This window comes from Pan paniscus, chromosome 1 (assembly GCF_029289425.2).
Source record: "Pan paniscus chromosome 1, NHGRI_mPanPan1-v2.0_pri, whole genome shotgun sequence".
Lineage (NCBI taxonomy): Eukaryota > Metazoa > Chordata > Mammalia > Primates > Hominidae > Pan > Pan paniscus.
The window spans coordinates 194672047-194691309 of NC_073249.2; the positions used below are offsets into that span (position 1 = coordinate 194672047).

General features: G+C 42.0%; 1 protein-coding gene across 4 annotated transcripts in view; it reads right to left on the minus strand.

The window, feature by feature from the left end:
* The window catches only part of KPNA6 (karyopherin subunit alpha 6), a 68829-nt gene that overhangs the window by 21613 nt on the left and 27953 nt on the right, over positions 1–19263 (minus strand). The window contains exons 2-3 of one of the 4 annotated variants that reach the window (XM_008953496.5): positions 15007–15116; positions 169–302 (exon numbers count right to left, since the gene is read on the minus strand). In XM_008953496.5, coding sequence (XP_008951744.1) covers positions 169–297 — 129 coding nt within the window. In that variant the 5' untranslated portion in view covers positions 298–302; positions 15007–15116. Of the gene's footprint in view, positions 1–168; positions 303–6623; positions 13769–15006; positions 15117–19263 lie in introns of those variants that run through there. The other 3 variants (XM_055103096.2, XM_055103093.2, XM_008953495.4) reach the window with 3 other exon arrangements.

Consider the following 19263-nt stretch of genomic DNA (forward strand, 5'->3'; position numbering starts at 1 on the left):
GTGATCTGCCTGCCTTGGCCTCCCAAAGTGCTGGGATTACAGACATGAGCCACCATGCCCACCTAGTAAGCTACTTTTCTACAGGGCAAGTCAGGGTGCATGGTGGAGGCCAACCATAGGGGCTTGTTTCCCAGAATAGTATGTTTGAGAATACTCCCATTAACTCACTTGTTGCTCCCGCTTCTGCTTCCGGAGCTGAATGCCCTCTTCCTCTCTTCTTCGTCTCATTTCTTCAGGGTTTAGAGCATTGTTCTTATAGCTCTTCATTCGATAATTGTCTTTCCCTGGGCTCGCCATGGTCTCTAGAAGAAAAGATACACATTGCCAAAAACTCTTGAGAGGACAGCATTTCCTTTTCACTAGATTCTATCCCTACCCACCCTTCACCCTCCCCTACTCTGGGGGGAATACAGCTCTCTGGGAGCTCTCAATAGCGCCTGACATCTCTAGCCACCCCCCAGCCCCAGTCTCTTTTAATTACAATAAGCTTGCTAAACAGGTGGTATTAAAGCAATTGGTATAAGCTTAGTAGTTAAAAGTGTGGGCCCTAGAGACAGATTGTCTGGGTTCACATCCTGACCCTTCTACTTGTTAGCTGTGCAACCTTGGACAAGCTCCTTTAACTTTTATTGCTTCAGAATTTAATCTTTAATAAAACAGGAACACATCAGGCACAGTGGCTCCCACCTGTAATCCCAGGGGTCTGCAGACCATACTTTGAGAAATGCTGTTTTTTTTTTTTTTGAGACAGGGTCTCACTCTGTCACCCAGGCTGGAGTGCAGTGGCACAGTATCGACTCACTGCAACCTCTGCCTCCTGGGCTCAAGTGATTCTCCTGCCTCAGCCTTCCGAGTAGCTGGGATTACAGGCGCACACCACCACAACTGGTTAATTTTTATATTTTTAGTAGAGACGGGGTCTCACCATGTTGGCCAGGCTGGTCTCAAACTCCTGACCTCAGGTGATCCACCTGCCTTGGCCTCCCAAAGTGCTGGGACTATAGGCATGAGCAACCACGTCCAGCCAAGAACTGCTGTTCTAAGCAGTGAATTACTCAGTTGTAGGTAAATAAATGTTAACTTGACCAGCTAGTGCCAAAGTTGTCTTCCATAGTACTGCCACTGACAAATATCTTGACCAATACTTTTGACAATCTACTGGGTGTCATAAAGTATTTCACAGAGATGATTATTTGCATATCCCAGATTACTAATGAGGTTAGATTTCATGTTGTTATTAGCTATATGTTTCCCCTTCTGTGAAAAACGTTTGTTTCTGTATTTTTAAATATTTTTCTTCTTCTTTTTTTTTTTTTTGAGACAGAGTTTCACTTTTGTTGCCCAGGCTGGAGTGCAATGGCACCATCTTGCACTGCAACCTATGCCACCCAGGTTCAAATGATTCTCCTGCTTCACCCTCCTGAGTAGCTGGGACTACAGGTGCCTGCCACCACGCCTAATACGGCTAATTTTTGTATTTTTAGTAGAGACGGGGTTTCACCATGTTGGCCAGGCTGATCTCGAACTCCTGACCTCAGGTGAACTGCCTGCCTCGGCCTCCCAAAGTGCTGGGATTACAGGCATGAGCCACTGCGCCTGGCCTGTTCACGTTCTTTTAAATCAGTTATCTGTGACTGTGTACTTTCTTCATCCTTAATATTGTCTTATTTGTGCCCTCTTTTGTTCCTGAGAACCTTTACCAGAGACTTGACTATTTTTATTTTAGTCTTTTGGAAGATCCAAGTTTTAGCTTCATTGAGTCTTCTCTACTATATGATTTCTATCCCCTTTCTACATTTTTTCTAATTTAAGTTGTATATCTAAGTAATTAATGTTCACACTATACTTTTTTTTTTTTTTTTGAGACGGAGTCTCACTCTGTCACCCAGGCTGGAGTGCAGTGGCGCGATCTTGGCTCACTGCAACCCTCCGCCTCCTGGGTTCATGTGATTCTCCTGCCTCAGCCTCCCAAGCAGCTGGGATTGCAGGTGTGCACGCAGGGCTAATTTTTTTTATTTTTATTTTTATTTTTTTTAGACAGAGTCTCCCTCTGTTGCCCAGGCTGGAGTGCAATGGCGCCATCTCGGCTCACTGCAAGCTCCGCCTCCTGGGTTCACGCCATTCTTCTGCCTCAGCCTCCCGAGTAGCTGGGACTACAGGCGCCCGCCACCACGTCCGGCTAATTTTTTCTATTTTTAGTAGAGATGGGGTTTCACCATGTTAGCCAGGATGGTCTTGATCTCCTGACCTCGTGATCCACCTGCCTCAGCCTCCCAAAGTGCTGGGATTACAGGTGTGAGCCACCGTGCCTGGCCCCACACTATACTTCTATATTACCTTTCTAAGGCTTATAAATTTCCTTCAAATTAATATTTGTATTGTAATTCAGTCCTAAATATCTAATTACTTTTGATTTATTCAATTTACATAAGTGTCCCATGTGTGCTTGAGAAGAATCTGTATTCTTAAATTATTGTGCATGGCTTTCTGAATATCATGTCCATTAAATTAAGTTGTCATCATGTTGTTCTTTATTTATTCATTATTTTTTGAGATAGGGCCTCCCTCTATTGCCTAGGCTGGAGTGCAGTGCACGATCACAGCTCACCACAGCCTCAACTTCCAGGGCTAAAACAATTCTCTTGCCTTAGCCTGAGTAGCTGGGACTACAGGCTCGTACTACCATGAGTGGCTAATCTTTACGTTTTTTTTGTAGAGATGGGTGTCTCACTATATCGTCTAGGCTGGTCTTGAACTCCTGTCCTCAACAATCCCCCTGCCTCAGCCTCCCAAAGTGCTGGGATTATAGGCATGAGCCACCATGCCCATCATGTTGTTCAAATCTTCTATTAATGTTTCACTTCACTAATGTTTTCCTTATTGATAGTGAATGTAGCCATTTTACCCCGTAGTTTAATTTTGCTTTATGTATTTTAATACTATTTCATTAGAAGCATACAAATTTAGAACTGTTGTATCTTGACTGTGAATAGAAGTTTGTTATAAAGTGAGCCAAATTATTCCTTAACAATGCCCTTTGTTGCCCTTTTTCTTTTGTTGGATATTAATATAGTTATCACTTCCACTTCCAGCCATGATGGAATAAGAGGGATAGGATTTCCCCTGTTGCTATAAACTGTTTCAGACATCGGGCAACAGCAATGCAGAATTGTGATTCTCCAAGAGGGAAACGAATTAAGTGAGCTCTACTTGTCTCCTTGGCTTTCTGCCCAGAGGCACATTCTATAGCAGAAGAGGGGTCCCAAACAGCACCACGGAAATCTCACTAGTGGAGGAGAGACTAGAGACTTCAGTGAGATTGAGGTGGCTGAAAACACTGAGACAGCATTCCAGCGAGGAGAGAAATAGGCAGAAAAAAAAAATTGGGAAATCTGTTTGGGGTTCCCTAAATCTTTGCTGAAGACTAAGGATGCATACATGCTGGGTGAAGCTCCATGAGTCACACAAAGGGCAACTGAGAAGCTGTATGTAAGCTCAGCAGTTCCCAGAGCTCGCACAGGGCTGAGAGACTTTAGACAAATCTGAATGGGGATTTCTCCCTGATCCCGCAGGGCATAGTAGAGACCCTAAGAAGGGCTATGGCTTAGTAGTGGGATTAAACTATTCCCAGAAAAGGCTACTCATGAAGCTTAAAAACGAGCCTTACACTGCTAAAACAGAACAGCTATAAAACGCCCTACATCCTTTAAAAAAAAGACAACAAAATCCAGACACTAAAAACATAGAATTCACAATGCTTGGAATCCAATTAAAAATTATGGGCCAGAGCCAGGCATGGTGGCTCATGCCTATAAATCTCAGCACTTTGGAAGGCTGAGGTGGGAGGATAGCTTGAAGAACCTAGGAGTTCTTCAAGGCTGCAGTGAGCTATGACTGCACCGCTGTACTCCAGCCTGGGCAACAGAGTGAGACCCTGTCTCTAAAAAACAAAAACAGCCGGGGTGTGGTGGCTCACAGCTGTAATCCCAGCACTTTGGGAGGCCGAGGTGGGCGGACCACGAGGTCAAGAGATTGAGACCATCCTGGCTAACATGGTGAAACCTCGTTTCTACTAAAAATACAAAAATTAGCTGAGCTTGGTGGCACGCACCTGTAGTCCCAGCTACTCGGGAGGCCGAGGCAGGAGAATCACTTGAACCAGGGAGGTGGAAGTTGCAGTGAGCAGAGATCATGCACTCCAGCCTGGTGACAGAGGGAGACTCTGTCTCCAAATGAACAAACAACAAAAAGTACTATACATGCCAAGCAGCAGAAAAATTGTGACCCATAGGAGAAAAATCAGTCAAAAGTTAGATCCAGAAATGACACTTCAGTAGATAGTAGGATGGTTTCAAGTGCTCTCATATATTAGTAACTGGATTCACAGGGGAAAAAAATTGAGAGGCAGACAGAAAAACATTTACAAGCAAAGACTAAAAATTGGCAGGGCATGGTGGCTCAAGCCTGTAATCCCAACACGTTGGGAGGCCGAGGCAGATAGATCACTTGAGGCCAGGAGTTCCAGACCAGCCTGGCCAATATGGTGAAAGCCGTCTCTACTAAAAATATAAAAATTAGCCAGGCATGGTAGCTGGTGCCTGTAATCCCAGCTACTCGGGAGGCTGAGGAAGGAGAATCACTTGAACCCGGGAGGCGGAGGCTGCAGTGAGCCAAGATCATGCTACTGCACTACAGCCTGGGCAATAGAGTAAGACCCTGTCTCAAAAAAAAAAAAAAAAAAAAAAGACTAAAAATTTTCCAGATCTAATCCCATTAACCCTAAAAGCTATGCTAATCCTTAAGCAAGATAAAAACAAAGAAAATCACAAGACACATCACAACCAAAATCTTGAAAAGCAGCGATAGATAAAATCTTAAAAGCAGCCAGATAAAGACCTATTAAGACCAAAGATAAGAATGGCCTAGCTTCTTGTCAGAAACCGTAAGTCAGAAAACAACAAAACATTTTTAATGTTCTGGAAAAAACAAAAACCTGGTAAACTAGAATTTTATACCCAACAAAGATACTTTTTGAAATGAAAGCAATTCAGCAGGTCATGGGCTAAATTAAAAATAATATTAATAAAGACTTTTTCAGATAAAAGCTGAGAGACTTTTTCTCTAGCTAACCTGCACTAAAGAAATGCTAAAATTCTTCAAGTAGAAGGAAAATGATACCAGATGGAAACTCGGATATCCACAAAATGAAAAACACTAGATATGGCAGATAAACATAAAATAACTTTTTTGCCATTTAAAAATTGTCTTTAAAAAATAAGGCGCATGGACACACACACAAAAACAGGGAAGCATGGCCCATTCGTGGAATAAAGTAGAAACCATTCCTAGCTGCATGTGGTAGCTCAAGCCTATAATCCCAATACTTCGGGAGGCCAAGATGATAGGACTGCCTGAGGCCAGGAGTTAGAGACCATCCTGGGCAACATAGGGAGACCCTGTTTCTATTTTAAATAATTTTATAAAAATAGGAAACCATCCCTCAGGAAGCCCAGAGACTGGACTTACTAGACAGATTCTAAAACAACTGTCCTAAATATGCTCAAAGAGATAAAGAAAAACCTGGACAATGAACTGAAGGAAATCTGAAACACAATACATGAATAAAATGAGAATATCAATAAAAAGAAAGAAATTATAAAAAGGAACCAAACAAATGTTCTAGAGCTCAAAAGTACACTTATTGAAATAAAAAATTCACTAGAGGGGTTCAACAGCAGATACAAGCAGATAGAAAAAAAAGTAGCAAACTTGGAGACAGATCAATTAAAATTATCCAATCTGAGGAGCAGAAAGAATAAAGAATGAAGAAAAATGAACAGAATCGAGTGGACCCATGGAACACCATTAAAAGGACCAATATGGCCTGCGCGGTGGCTCATGATTGTAATCCCAGCAATTTTGGAGGCTGAGGCAGGAGGACAGCTTGAGCCCACAGTTTGAGACCAGCCTAGGCAACATAGCAAGATCTCATCTCTATTGAAAAAAAAGTAGGGGGGCCGGGCGCAGTGGCTCATGCCTATAATCCCAGCACTTTGGGAGGCTGAGGCGGGTGGATCACAAGGTCAGATGTTTGAGACCAGCCTGGCCAATATGGTGAAACCCCATCTCTACTAAAAATACAAAAAAAATACCCAGGCGTGGTGGCGTGCACCTGTAATCCCAGCTACTCAGGAGGTGAGGCAGGAGAATTGCTTGAACCTGGGAGGTGGAGGTGGCAGTGAGCCGAGATCGCACTCCAGCCTGGGTGACAAAGCGAGACTCCTTCTCAAAAAAAAAAAGAAAAAAAAAAAAAGACCAATATACACCACATTATGGGAGTCCTAAGAGCAGAAGATAAAGAGGTAGAATATTTGAAAAAATATGGTCAAAAACTTCCCAAATTAAATAAAACACATGAATCTACACATGAAGGAGCTCAATGAACTCTAATGAAGATATACACATTTGGGATACTGAGGCAGGTGGATCAACTGAGGTCAGGAGTTCGAGATCAGCCTGGCCAACAGGGTGAAACCCTGTGTCTATACTAAAAAAAAACAAAAATTAGCCAGGCATGGTGGCACCTACTAAAAAACCAATTAGCCAGGCATGGTGGAACGCACCTGTAATCCCAGCAAGTTGGGGGGCTAAGACAGGAGAATCACTTGAACCTGGGAGGCAGAGACTGCATTGAGCCGAGATCATGCCACTGTACTCCAGCCTGGGTGATAGAGTGAGATTCCGTCTCAAAAAAGAAAAAGAAGATATCCACATTGAGACACATAATCAAACTGATGAAAGCCAAAGACAGAATCCTGAAAGCAGCAAGAAGTGACTTATCACATACAAAGATGCCCAATAAGATCAACAGGTGATTTCTCATTCGAAATTATGAAAGTCAGGCTGGGAGCAGTGGCTCAGGCCTGTAATCCTAGCACTCTGGGAGGCCAAGGCAGGCGAATGGCTTGCGTTGGAGACCAAGAGTTCAAGAACAGCCTGGGCAACATGGCAAAACCCCGTCTCTACAAAAAGTACAAAAATTAGCTGGGCATGGTGGTGTATGTCTGTAATTCCAGCTACTTGGGAGGACGAGGTGGAAGGATCACCAGAGCCCAGGAGGTTGAAGCTGCAGTGAGCCGTGGTTGTACCACTAGACTCCAGCCTGGGCAACAGGGCAAGACCCTGTCTCAAAAAAAAAAAAAAAAGAAAAGAAAAGAAATCACGGAAGTCAGAAGGCAGTAGAATAAGAAAGTGCCGAAAAGAGGCTGGGTTCGGTGGTTCATGCCTGTAATCCCAGCACTTTGGGAGGACAAGGCCAGACGATTACTTGAGCCCAGGAGTTCAAGACCAGCCTGGGAAACAGAGCAAGACCCTGTCTCTACAAATAATTTTGTTTAATTTAGTTGGGCATGGTGGCGTGCACCTATGGTCCCAGCTACCTGGGACACCTCTAAGTCAGGAGGATTGCCTGAGCACAGGAGGTTGATGCTGCAGTGACTTGTGATTGCACCGTCACTCCAGCCTGTGTGACACAGTGAAACCCTGTCTCAAAAACAAAACAAAACAAAACAAAACAAAAAGCAAAGTGCTGAAAGAAAAACCGTCAAGCAAGAATTCTATATCTGACAAAACTATCCTTCAAAAATGAGGGAGAATTATGACATTTCCCTATAAACAAAAGCTGAGGGGCTTTGTTACCACTAGACCTGCTCTGCAAGAAATGCTGGCTGGGCCTGTAATCTCAGCACTTGGGAGGCTGAGGCAGGAGGATCACATAAGCCGAGTTCGAGACCAGTCTAGGCAATGTGGTGAAACCCCATCTCTACAAAAAAATATATAAAAATTAGCCGGACGTGGTGGTATGCACCTGCAGTCCCAGCTAGTTGGGAGGCTGAGGTGGATTGCTAGAGCCTGGGAGGTTCAGGCTGCAGCGAGCCATGACTGTACCACTGGACTCCAGCCTGGGCAACAAAGCAAGACTCTGTCAAAAAAACCCACAAAAAACAAAAAACTAATGGGAGCCCTTCAGGTTGAAATGAAAGGACACAGTAACTTGATGCTATATGAAGAAATAAAGATCTCTGGTAAAGGTAACTATATGGGCAGATATAAAAGCCAGTATTACTATACATCGGTTTGTAACTTTTCATTTCCTACATGATTTAAAAGACAAATGCATAAAATAATTATAAATCTACATTATTGGTCACACAATGTTTAAACATACAATGTGTGATGACAACAGCATAAAGGAGGAAACAATGCTGTACATGAGCAGTTTTGTATGCTTCTGAATTAAGCTGGTATTGATTCCAACTAGAGTGTTATAAAGTTAGAATATTAAGTGTAATTCCCATGGTGTTCACTAGGAAATATCCAAAAAACTACATGCACAGAAAATAAAAATTAAAAATATACACAAAAGGAAATGAGAAGGGAATAAAGAGAGCTGGAATAGCTACATGAATATCTGACAAAACAAACTTTAAGTCATAAACTGTTACCAAAAAGAAAGGACATCATATGGCCAATTCATCAAGCTATTAAAAAACATATGCAATAAACAAGAGCCCCCAAACATGAAGCAAGTTCTGACAGAAGTGCAGAAAAAATATTTGGAGACGTTTTTGTCCCCACCAACTGTGGCCTACAGATATTTGGAGACTTTTAATGAACCACGTTCAATAATGAACAGAACACCTAGACAGAAGATCGATAAGTAACAGAGGACTTGAACAAAATTTTAAAGTAGACCTAAGAGAGATATACAAGGCATTCCACCCAATAACAGCAGAATATACATTCTTCTCAAGTATAGATTCTCCAGGATAGGCCATATGTTAGCCCACTAAAAGTGTCTCAATAAATTTTGGAAGACTGAAGTCATATAAAACATTATCTCTGACTACATGGAATGAAACTAGAAATCAGTAACAGAATGATAACTAGAAAATTCACAAATATACAGAAATTAAGGAAGACATTCTTTAAAATGTCGGAAGACTCATATGTCCTGATTTCATAACTTACTACAAAGGTACAGTAATTAAAACAGTGTGGTACTGGCATAAGGATAAGCATATAGACATACAGAATAGAATTGAGAGTCCAGAAATAAACCCTTACATCTACGGCCAGCCAACTGATTTTGAAGAAGGATATTATGTCCATTCAGTGGAGAAATAAATATTTCATTGTATAGAGAATATTTTATACATTATATAAAATGAAATATTAGCCAGACCAGGTGGGGTGGCTCACATCTGTAATCTCAACACTTTGGGAGGCCGAGGCGGGCAGATCACTTGAGGTCAGGAGTCTGAGGCCAGCCTGGCCAACATGATGAAACCCCGTCTCTACTAAAAATACAAAAATTAGCCAGGCATGGTGGCGGGTGCCTGTAATCACAGCTACTCAGGAGGCTGAGGTGGGAGAATCACTTGAACCTAAGAGGCAGAGGTTGCAGTGAGCTGAGATCGTGCTGCTGCACTCCAGCTTGGGGAACAGAGCTTGCTCCATCTCCAAAAAAAAAAAAAAAAAAGAAATACAAGTCAAAACCACAATGATTCAACCTGAGAAAGCTGACTGAAAAACGTATATAAAAAAGTTTTGGCCAGGCATGGTGGCTCACATCTGTAATCCCAGCACTTTGGGAGGCCGAGGTGGGTGGATCATGAGGTCAGGAGATTGAGACTATCCTGGCTAACCCAGCGAAACCCCGCCTCTACTAAAAATACAACAACAAAAAAATTAGCTGGGTGTGGTGGCGGGCCCCTGTAGTCCCAGCTACATGGGAGGCTGAGGCAGAAGAATGGTATGAACCTGGGAGGCGGAGTTTGCAGTGAGCTGAGATCGCGCCACTGCACTTCAGCCTGGGCGACAGTGTGAGATTCCGTCTCAAGAAAAAAAAAAAAAAAGTTTTAGGCCAGGCGCGGTGGCTTACGCCTGTAATTCCAACACTTTGGGAGGCTGAGGTGGGGAGATTATCTAAGGGTGGGACCCTCCAGCCTGTCCAACATTGAGAAATCCCATCTCTACTAAAAATACAAAATTAGCTGGGCATGGTGGCACATCCTTGCAATCCCAGCTACTCGGGAGGCTGACGCAGGAGAACTGCTTGTACCTGGAAGGTGGAGGTTACAGTGAGGCGAGATTGTGCCACTGCACTCCACCCTGGGCGACAGAGCGAGACTCCATCTCAAAAAAAAAAAAAAGTTTTAAAAACCACAATGACATACTACTCCACACCTACTAGGATGGAGTAAGAATAATAAAAGCACACGCTGGCTAAGATCTGGAACCTGGTGGATTGCTGATAAGAATGGAAAATGGTGCAGCCACTGTGGAAAACAGAATAGTAGTTCCTAAAAAAATTAAAAAGAATTACTATATAATCCAGCAATTCTACTTTTATACTATTTCTCCCTTATTCAGTTTTGCTTTGCAGAGTGTCAGTTACCCATGGACAACAGTGGTCTGAAAATATTAAATGGAAATTTCCAGATAAAAACAATTCATAAGTTTTAAATTTCATACTATTCCAAGTAACATGATGAAGTATCACGCTAACCATCTATTCCACCTGGGACATGAATCATCCCTTTGTCCAGTATATCTACACTGTATACACTGCCAGTTAGTAGCAGATATTGCAGTGTTTGTGGTCAAGTCATCCTTATTTTACCTAATAATGGCCCCAAAGTGCAAAAGTGATGATGCTGGCATATTGTTATGTGTTCTATTTTATTATTATTGTTCTCAATCTCTTATTGTGCCTAATTTACAAATTAAACTTCATCATAGGTACGTATGTATAGGAAATAATATAGTATATAGGGTTTGGTACCATCTGTCGTTGCAGGTGTCCACTGGGGGTGTTAGAATATATTGCCTGTGGATAAGGCAAGGACTACTGCATATGGATACCATGGAGTATCATTCAGCCAAAAAAGGAATGAAGGTCTAACACATGCTACAACATGATTGAACCTTGAAATTAATGTGCTAAGTGAAATAAGCAAGACACGAAATATTCCACTTACATGAAGTACCTAGAGTCAAACTCAGAGACAGAAAGTAGATTAGAGGTTACCAGGTGCTAAGAGGAGAGGAAAATAGGGAGTTATTGCTTAGTGGGTACAGAATTTCTGTTAGGGGTAGTAAAATATTTGGAAATAGTGGTGATGATGGTCACATAACATTGTAACTGTAATTAATGCCACTGTATTGTACACTTAAATTGAAAATTTTGTTACATATATTTTACCACTAATAATTTTTTTTTCTTTTTCTTTCTTTCTTTTTTTTTTTTTAAGACAGAATCTTGCTCTGTCACCCGGGCTGGAGTGCAGCGGTGCGATCTTGGCTCACTGCAACCTCCACCTCCCAGATTCAAGTGATTCTCCTCAAGTAGTGGGGATTACAGGCACCCACCACCATGCCCGGCTAATTTTTGTATTTTTAGTAGAGATGGAGTTTCTCCATGTTGCCCAGGCTGGAATAGTTTTTTTTTTTTAATCGGCATTGTAGCCTGGGCTCAGGCCTGTACTGCCAGCACTTTGGGAGGCCAAAGTGGGCAGACTGCTTGAGCCCAGGAGTTCAAGAGCAGCCTGAGCAATATGGTGAAACCACAATCTCTACAAAAAAATACCAAAATTAGCTGGGCATGGTGGCATGCACCTGTGGTCCCAGCTACTTGGGAGGCTGAGGCAGGAGGATTGCTTGAGCCCAGGAGGTTGAGGCTGCAAGTGAGCTGTGTCTGCACCTCTGCACTCCCTTTGAGGCCCCTGATTATCCCTGTGAGACTAACAGAGTAGACAACAGATTTCTGAAGGCAGCACTATGAACTGCTGTCCCCTATTACCTGACACATAGCTTTTCATGACTGAGCCTGGGCTGTCCTGGACGCTAGCCTCTCCTTCAAGCACAGCTGACAGTGAAGCTGGGAGGAGAGCCATGCTGAGCTTCTTTAGTCACCATGGTGACAAGAAACTATCACAAATATTTGCTTATGACTTCACTGGGGAAGCAGACAAGGGAGGTTAGATTGGAAGGAGGAACATCTGCACAAGCACATCTGGAATCTCAGGGATCCAGCAGGCCAGCGGCTTTTTCCATTATGTACTCCCTTACTTGCTGTGGATGAATTTTTTAAAATTCACAATACAAATAAACTTTTCTAGCATCTGGCTGTCCTAGACTGTCTTTGGGTTTTCTTAGTCAAGGAACTCTCTCAAAGTGAATAGGTCTCTGAAGTCACACCTTTCATTTCTAGGGAATGTCTAATGTTGCCATGCACTTTCTAAGCTTTTAAAACCAAAGAGCTAGCAATGATAATACAAAATAGGTAGGGGCCTTAAAATGGCTGAATCATGTCTGTTCCTAATTCATATTATGAAGTCCTAAACCCCAATACCTCAAAACGCATCCTATATTTGAAGATAGAGTCCTTAAAGAGGTAATTAAGGTAAATAAGGTTATTGGGGTAGGCCCTAATCCAGTAACTGGTGTCCTTAAAACAAGAGAGGGAGAACAGCATGTGAACATGAAGACAGCTATATAGAAGCCAACAACAAACGGCTGAGAATAAAACAACCCTTCTGACAACCTTTTTTTTTTTTTTTTTTTTTTTGAGACAGGGTCTCGCTCTGTCACCCAGGCAGGAATGCAGGGACACAATCTCAGCTCCCTGCAACCTCTGTCTCCGAGGTTCAAGCGATCCTCCTGCCTCAGCCTCCTGAGTAGCTGGGATTACAGGTGCGGGCCAGCACGCCTGGCTAATTTTTTGCATTTTTAGTAGAGACAGGGTCTCACCATGTTGAGGCTGGTCTCAAACTCCGTGATCCACCCGCCTTGGCTTCCCAAAGTGCTGGGATTACAGGCATGAGCCACTGAACCTGACCTCTTCTGACAACTTGATCTCAGACTTCTAGCCTCCAGAACTGTGAGAAAATACATTTCTGTTGTTTAAACCACCCAGTCTGTGGTTCTTTGTTATGGTGGCCCTCGCAAACTAATATAGGCCCTAATTACCTAATCTAAAGAAGGCACCGACTCCTGCCAGTGTCTGATATCAAATTCAAGTTAATTAAGCCTTGTCTTTAGACCTAGGCAAAGGCGACAATCGAAGTAAACTGCTTTCATGAGACACAAGGACACCCCTGTAATAAGAAAGGTTAAGATTCACTTAATAGGCCAGGCACGGTGGCTCATGCCTGTAACCCCAACACTTTGGGAGGCTGAGGCGGGTGGATCATCTGAGTTCAGGAGTTCAAGACCAGCCTGGCTAACATGGTGAAATCCTGTCTCTACAAAAATATAAAAATTAGCCAGGCATGATGGTGGGTGCCTGTAATCCCAGCCACTTGGGAGGCTGAGACAGAAGAATTGCTTGAACATGGGAGGCGGAGGTTGCAGTAAGCCAAGATTGCGCCACTGCACTCCAGCCTGGGTGACAGTGTGAGACTCCGTCTCAAAAAAAAAAAAAAAAAAGGATTCACTTAAAAAAAAAAAGCCCTAATGGATAAATGAAAAAACTGAGGCTCAGGTCACACATTAGTGAGTAGCAAGATTGCCATAGTGCTCCATTTAATCACTGGTATGTTTAACATTTTGAGATTCATAAACATTTTAAACTCAGGCCAATTGACTGTTGAGCCTCCCCTCCACCACCATACCAGATTTTCATAGGAACTCACCTTCACAGTACAAGTTTTCCTTTTATTAATACAATGAATTCTCACCCTAGACCACAGATCCAACCAACCACAAACCTGAAGTACATGTATGGACTAACACCTACAACATCAGGATTAATTCCCCCAAAGCAGGTAAAGCCAGCCATGATGCTGGGATGTGATGGGTGAGAAGATAACCCACAATACACAAGTGATAGACACAATAATAAATCCAAAGATTTCACAGATGTTCTTCCAAATCTTACCTGGCCCAGTTTCTTACCAAAGATGCCATAAGAAAACATCAAAGATGGCTTAAATTTTGCTGTCTTCTTACTGGTCTACCTATTAGTTATTTACTGTAAATTAATATAAAGTTGATGGCAAAATTTGGGTATTGTTGTAACTTTGCCAGCTAAAAACACACTGTAGGAACAGTTCTAGGAATCTCACCTGTGATTCCTTGTACTCAGAACCAGACACTTGTGAGTGCATTTTTTCATTCATTTTCCCTTAGCTACTGCCCCATTTCTCAGTTCTCAAGAATAGCCGAACTATTTTTTCTGTTTCCATTGTAAACTGCTTAAACACTGAAAGTTTGGTATAGTACAATAAATATCTATAAATTATCCACTAAGATTCAATGATTTTTAACAACATCATATTAGTTTTATTCTATCAGATGTATATATAATATAGCTATATTTTTAACTGTACATTTGAAAATTGTAAATGTCATCACTTGGCACTTCGCCCAATTACTTTAGTATGTATCCCATAATAAGGACCTTCTTTTTTTTTTTTTTCTCCTGAGACAGAGTCTCGCTCTGTTGCCCAGGCTGGAGTGCAGTGGCACCATCTCAGCTCACTGCAACCTCTGCCTCCTGGGTTCAAGCAATTCTTCTGCCTCAGCCTCCCAAATAGCTGGGATTACAGGTTCACACCACCATGCCCAGCTTATTTTTGTATTTTTTAGTAGAGATGGGGTTTCACCATGTTGGCCAGGCTTGTCTCAAACTCCTGACCTTGTGATCCGCCTGCCTCGGCCTCCCAAAGTGCTGGGATTACAGGCGTGAGCCAGGCCCAGGACCTTCTTCTTATATAACCACAACAGCATTTTCAAACCAAAGAAATTAACAAAATACCCAATATCTAGTCCATATTCAAATTTCTTAATTATTTCAACATATCCTTTATATCTGGGTTTTTCTCCCCAAATCCAGCCAAGGTTCACACATTGTATTTGTTATTTTAACATTTTATCATGGAAAATTTCAAATATACACAAAAGTAGACAAAACAGTAAATAAAATGAATCTCATACACTAACCATCCAGATTCAATGATCAACTAGCAGCCATTCATATCTATGCTTCTGCCTCTCCCAGATCCTTGAAGCAAATTCCTGACCTATCACTTCATCCACATTTCAGTATGTATCTGCAAACAACAAAGCCATTTTAAAAACTACAATATCATTATCCAACATCTGATCACTTTTAATCTACAATGTCCATTCTCCTCTCCCCCAACCCTTTTATTTGCTTGTGATACTCTCTGAAGAGACTAGGTCAGTTTTCTTATAGAACGCCTCACATTCTAGTTTTGTGTTATTAAACTCATACCCTTACCCCTTGTATTTCCTGTAAAATGGAAGTTAAGTCTAGGGGCTAGAATAGATTCAGGTTAAAAATAACTTTTGGTGTTGCTGGGTTATAGATGGAGAAAAAAACATATATATATAGTAACTGTTGGCCAAGAATATATATAGGTGATGCTGTGTGCTTCATACTGTTTCCTACTACACAGCCTTTGCACTTCCTGTTCTTTTTGCCTTCAACGCTTTTCCTTAGCTCTTGGAATTGCTGGGTCCTTCCCCATTACCCTAACCCAAAGTAAGTTACCCTATTTTTGTCAGAACACCTGTTTTCTTTCTTTCATTACACTAATTCCAATCCATCTGCTCTCCATAGGATGTTAAGTTCCACAAAGGCAGAGTTGTTGTATCCCCGGCATCTACAACAAATATTTGTTGAGTGAATCACCATTCAAATATTTATTATATACTCATCGAGCATATACGTTGTTCCAGACACAAGGCCTAGCCACAACAGCAATTTAACAAGTGTTTGCCAGATAGGTAAGTAAAGGAGTATATAGCAAAGAAACCTTCCTTGTGACTGGAGTGAAGCAGATCCTCCAAAAGCAGATTACAGAAGAATTTCTTACTAAAAACCCAGAAACCACAATTTCCTCCAGAATTCATGTGAAAATTAAACTAAAACCATCCATTATAAAAACTACAGGACACAAGACACAAATACCTCAGAAAAAGCCAGTTTAGACTGTTAAATCCAGTGACCCACTCAGTAGTCATTGCATTTAGCTTTCTAATTTGTCACTGATGATCACCTTTGCCTTCCTGAAACTCTATTTATGATTCTAGTAACACCATCCTCTCCCAATTTTTCTCTTAGCCTTCCAACCACTCTTCAAGTTTCTTACTGTGGTCATCTTCCAGAGCCAACCTCTCAATGTCAGTGTGTACCAAAATCCTACCTTTGGTCCTCTTCTCAGCAGGAGGAGCCCCCACTCCAAGCTCACGATCTCCCTTAGCTTCCACCTCCACTTTTTTTTTTTTTTTTTTTTGAGATGGAGTTTCGCTCTTGTTGCCCAGGCTGGAGTGCAATGGCGTGATCTCGGCTCACCGCAACCTCCGTCTCCCAGGTTCAAGTGATTCTCCTGCCTCAGCCTCCCAAGTAGCTGGGATTACAGGCATGTGCCACCACGCCCGGCTAATTTTGTATTTTTAGTAGAGATGGGGTTTCTCCATGTTGGTCAGGCTAGTCTCGACTCCTGATCTCAGATGATCCACCCGCCTTGGCCTCCCAAAGTGCTGGGTTGACAGTTATGAGCCACCGCGCCTGGCCAGCTTCCACCTCTACTTTTAAACCAAGTTTGAAATCCCTATTGTCAAAACATCTTGCCTACCAGCTATCTTCACCCAACTTTCTCTTTAAACCAGTTTCTGCTATCTTCCCTATTTTTTTTTTTTTTTTTTTGGACAGAGTTTCACTCTTGTCATCCAGGCTGGAGTGCAGTGGCACGATCTTGGCTCATCGCAACCTCTGCCTCCCAGGTTGATGCGATTCTCTTACCTCAGCCTCCCAAGTAGCTGGGATTACAGTTGCCCACCACCATGCCCAGCTAATTTTTGTATTTTTAGTAGAGATGGGGTTTCACCATGTTGGCCAGGCTGGTCTCGAACTCCTGACCTCAAGTGATCTGCCTGCCTCAGCCTCCCAATGTGCTGGGATTACAGGCGTGAGCCACTGTGCCTGGCCTATCTTCCCTATTTCGGAGTTAATGCCATCACCATTCACCTGGTCTTGGAGTCACCCATGAACATTCTTCTCCCCAATTCAGGAAACTGATTTTTAGCTGTTACTCCAAATTGGCTCCTACTGACCACCTCCAATAAATTTTAGTTTACACCCTCATCACCTCTCACTTCTAGATTATTAAATCTTTGAGAACAAGAACTCTTTTACTTATCTTTGCGTCTATAGCAAAGTACACAGCATGCCCTCAAATGTTCCATCTAACATTTTAAACTTCAGTTTTCTAGAGAATCTGAAGTCGTTTACAATAAATTCAACGAAATATAAATAAAACAAGAATCTGGACTAGGAATATACAAATTTATATAGAAATTGGGGGAAGTAGCCAGGTGCAGTGGTTCACACTTGTAATCCTAGCACTTTGAGAGGCCAAGGTGGGAGGATCACCTGAGCCCAGGAGTTAGAGACCAGCCTGGGTAACCTAGCAAAACCGTCTCTGAAAAAAATTTCAAAAATTAGCCAGGTGTGGTGACACACACCTGTGGTCCCAGCAACTCGGGAGGCTGAGCTCAGAGGATTGCTTGAACGGAGCTTGAGACTACAGTGAGCCGTGCTGGTACCACAGTGCTCCAGCTTGGGTGACAGAGCAAGACCCTTTCTCAAAACAAACAAAAAAAAGTGGGGGAAGATGAATGCAGTAAACAGAACCCAAAGAACCACTTAATTATTAAAACAGAGTGGCATTTTGGCATGTCAGCTACCCGGCATCCAAAATAAAGTAAAATGAGCACTTACATAATTTTCATTGTCCTTGAAGAGAACACTCAAGTATATTTGGAAAGCAAAGTAATTCTTTTTTAATTGTTTTATTTTTGTTTTCTCCTCTACTACTCATTCAAGAAGGAAAGCAACGTATTTCTGAAACTTGGCTTCAAGAACAAATAATACCTAAGGCTTTAGGGTCTGCCCTTTAGGCTTTGATTTGAAAACCAGAAACGCTGGCAGTAATAGTGTATGATGTCTCTTCTAACCATATCTTCACTCCAAATGTAATGAATTGGGGAGGAATAAATGCGTAGAGAATCTCATTCTGCTTATTCCATATAACTTCCCACTTTATCAAACAGAATCCATAGGCTGAATCAGAATAGATTTAGATTATTAGTCTGATCTCTCCTCTGATACTCTGAATCATTGTTCTATTTCCCTGACCTATAACCTATGTCTGAGTACTACCAGTGATAATATATTATTACAAAAGCAACCCATTTCATTTCACACAGCTCTAATTACTAAGGTTTCCATCATTGTGAATGAGACCTACATATGACTAACTTACATGAGTCCCATTTGTTAGATTTGCTAGATCAGATTTTCAAGAGAAGCTAAAGGCAGGGCTCACATCTGTAATCCCAGCACTTTGGGAGTCCAAGGCAGGCAGATCACCTCAGTTCAGGAGTTTGAGACCAGCCTGGTCAACATGGTAAAACCCTGTCTCTACTAAAAATACAAAAAAAATTAGCCATGTGTGGTGGCAGGCACTTGTAATCCCAGCTACTTGGGAGGCTGAGGCAGGAGAATCACTTGAACCCAGGAGGTTTCAGTGAGCCAAGATCACGCCCTTGCACTCCAGCCTGGGCAACAAGAGCGAAACTCCATCTCAAAAAAAAAAAAAAAAAGAGAAGCTAGAAATGTGGATTTTATATACAGCCAACTGTTTAATGTTTCTTTAATTTTTGAAAAACATATTAGTCCCTGTAAGACACATCTACTACAAGCCAAGTGTGGCCTACAGACTACTAGTTTGGAGCCTCTGGTTAAATTGTTAATACAAATTAAAGAGCATGTTAGAATTTTTAAGTGATCCTATCTCTTTGCGCAGACTTTTAAGTGTCCTGTTGGCAAAGAAGTCCTATTATTTTTATTTCCTTTGGTAATAGGTTTATTGAGATGTAATTCCTAAACCATACAATTCATACATTTTTAGTATATTTAGTATGATTTTTGGTGTATTTATAGAGCTGGGCAACCATTAGCACAATTTTAGAACATCTTCATCATCCTAAAAAAAAAAAAAAACCCATAACTCTATGGCCAGGCATGGCAGCTAATGCCTGTAATTCCAGCACTTTGGGAGGCTGAGGCAGTCAGATCACTTGAGCCCAAGAGGTCAAGACTAGTCTGGGCAAAATAATTAGACCCTGCCCCTAAAAAAAAAATGGCCAAGCATGGTGGCTCACACCTGT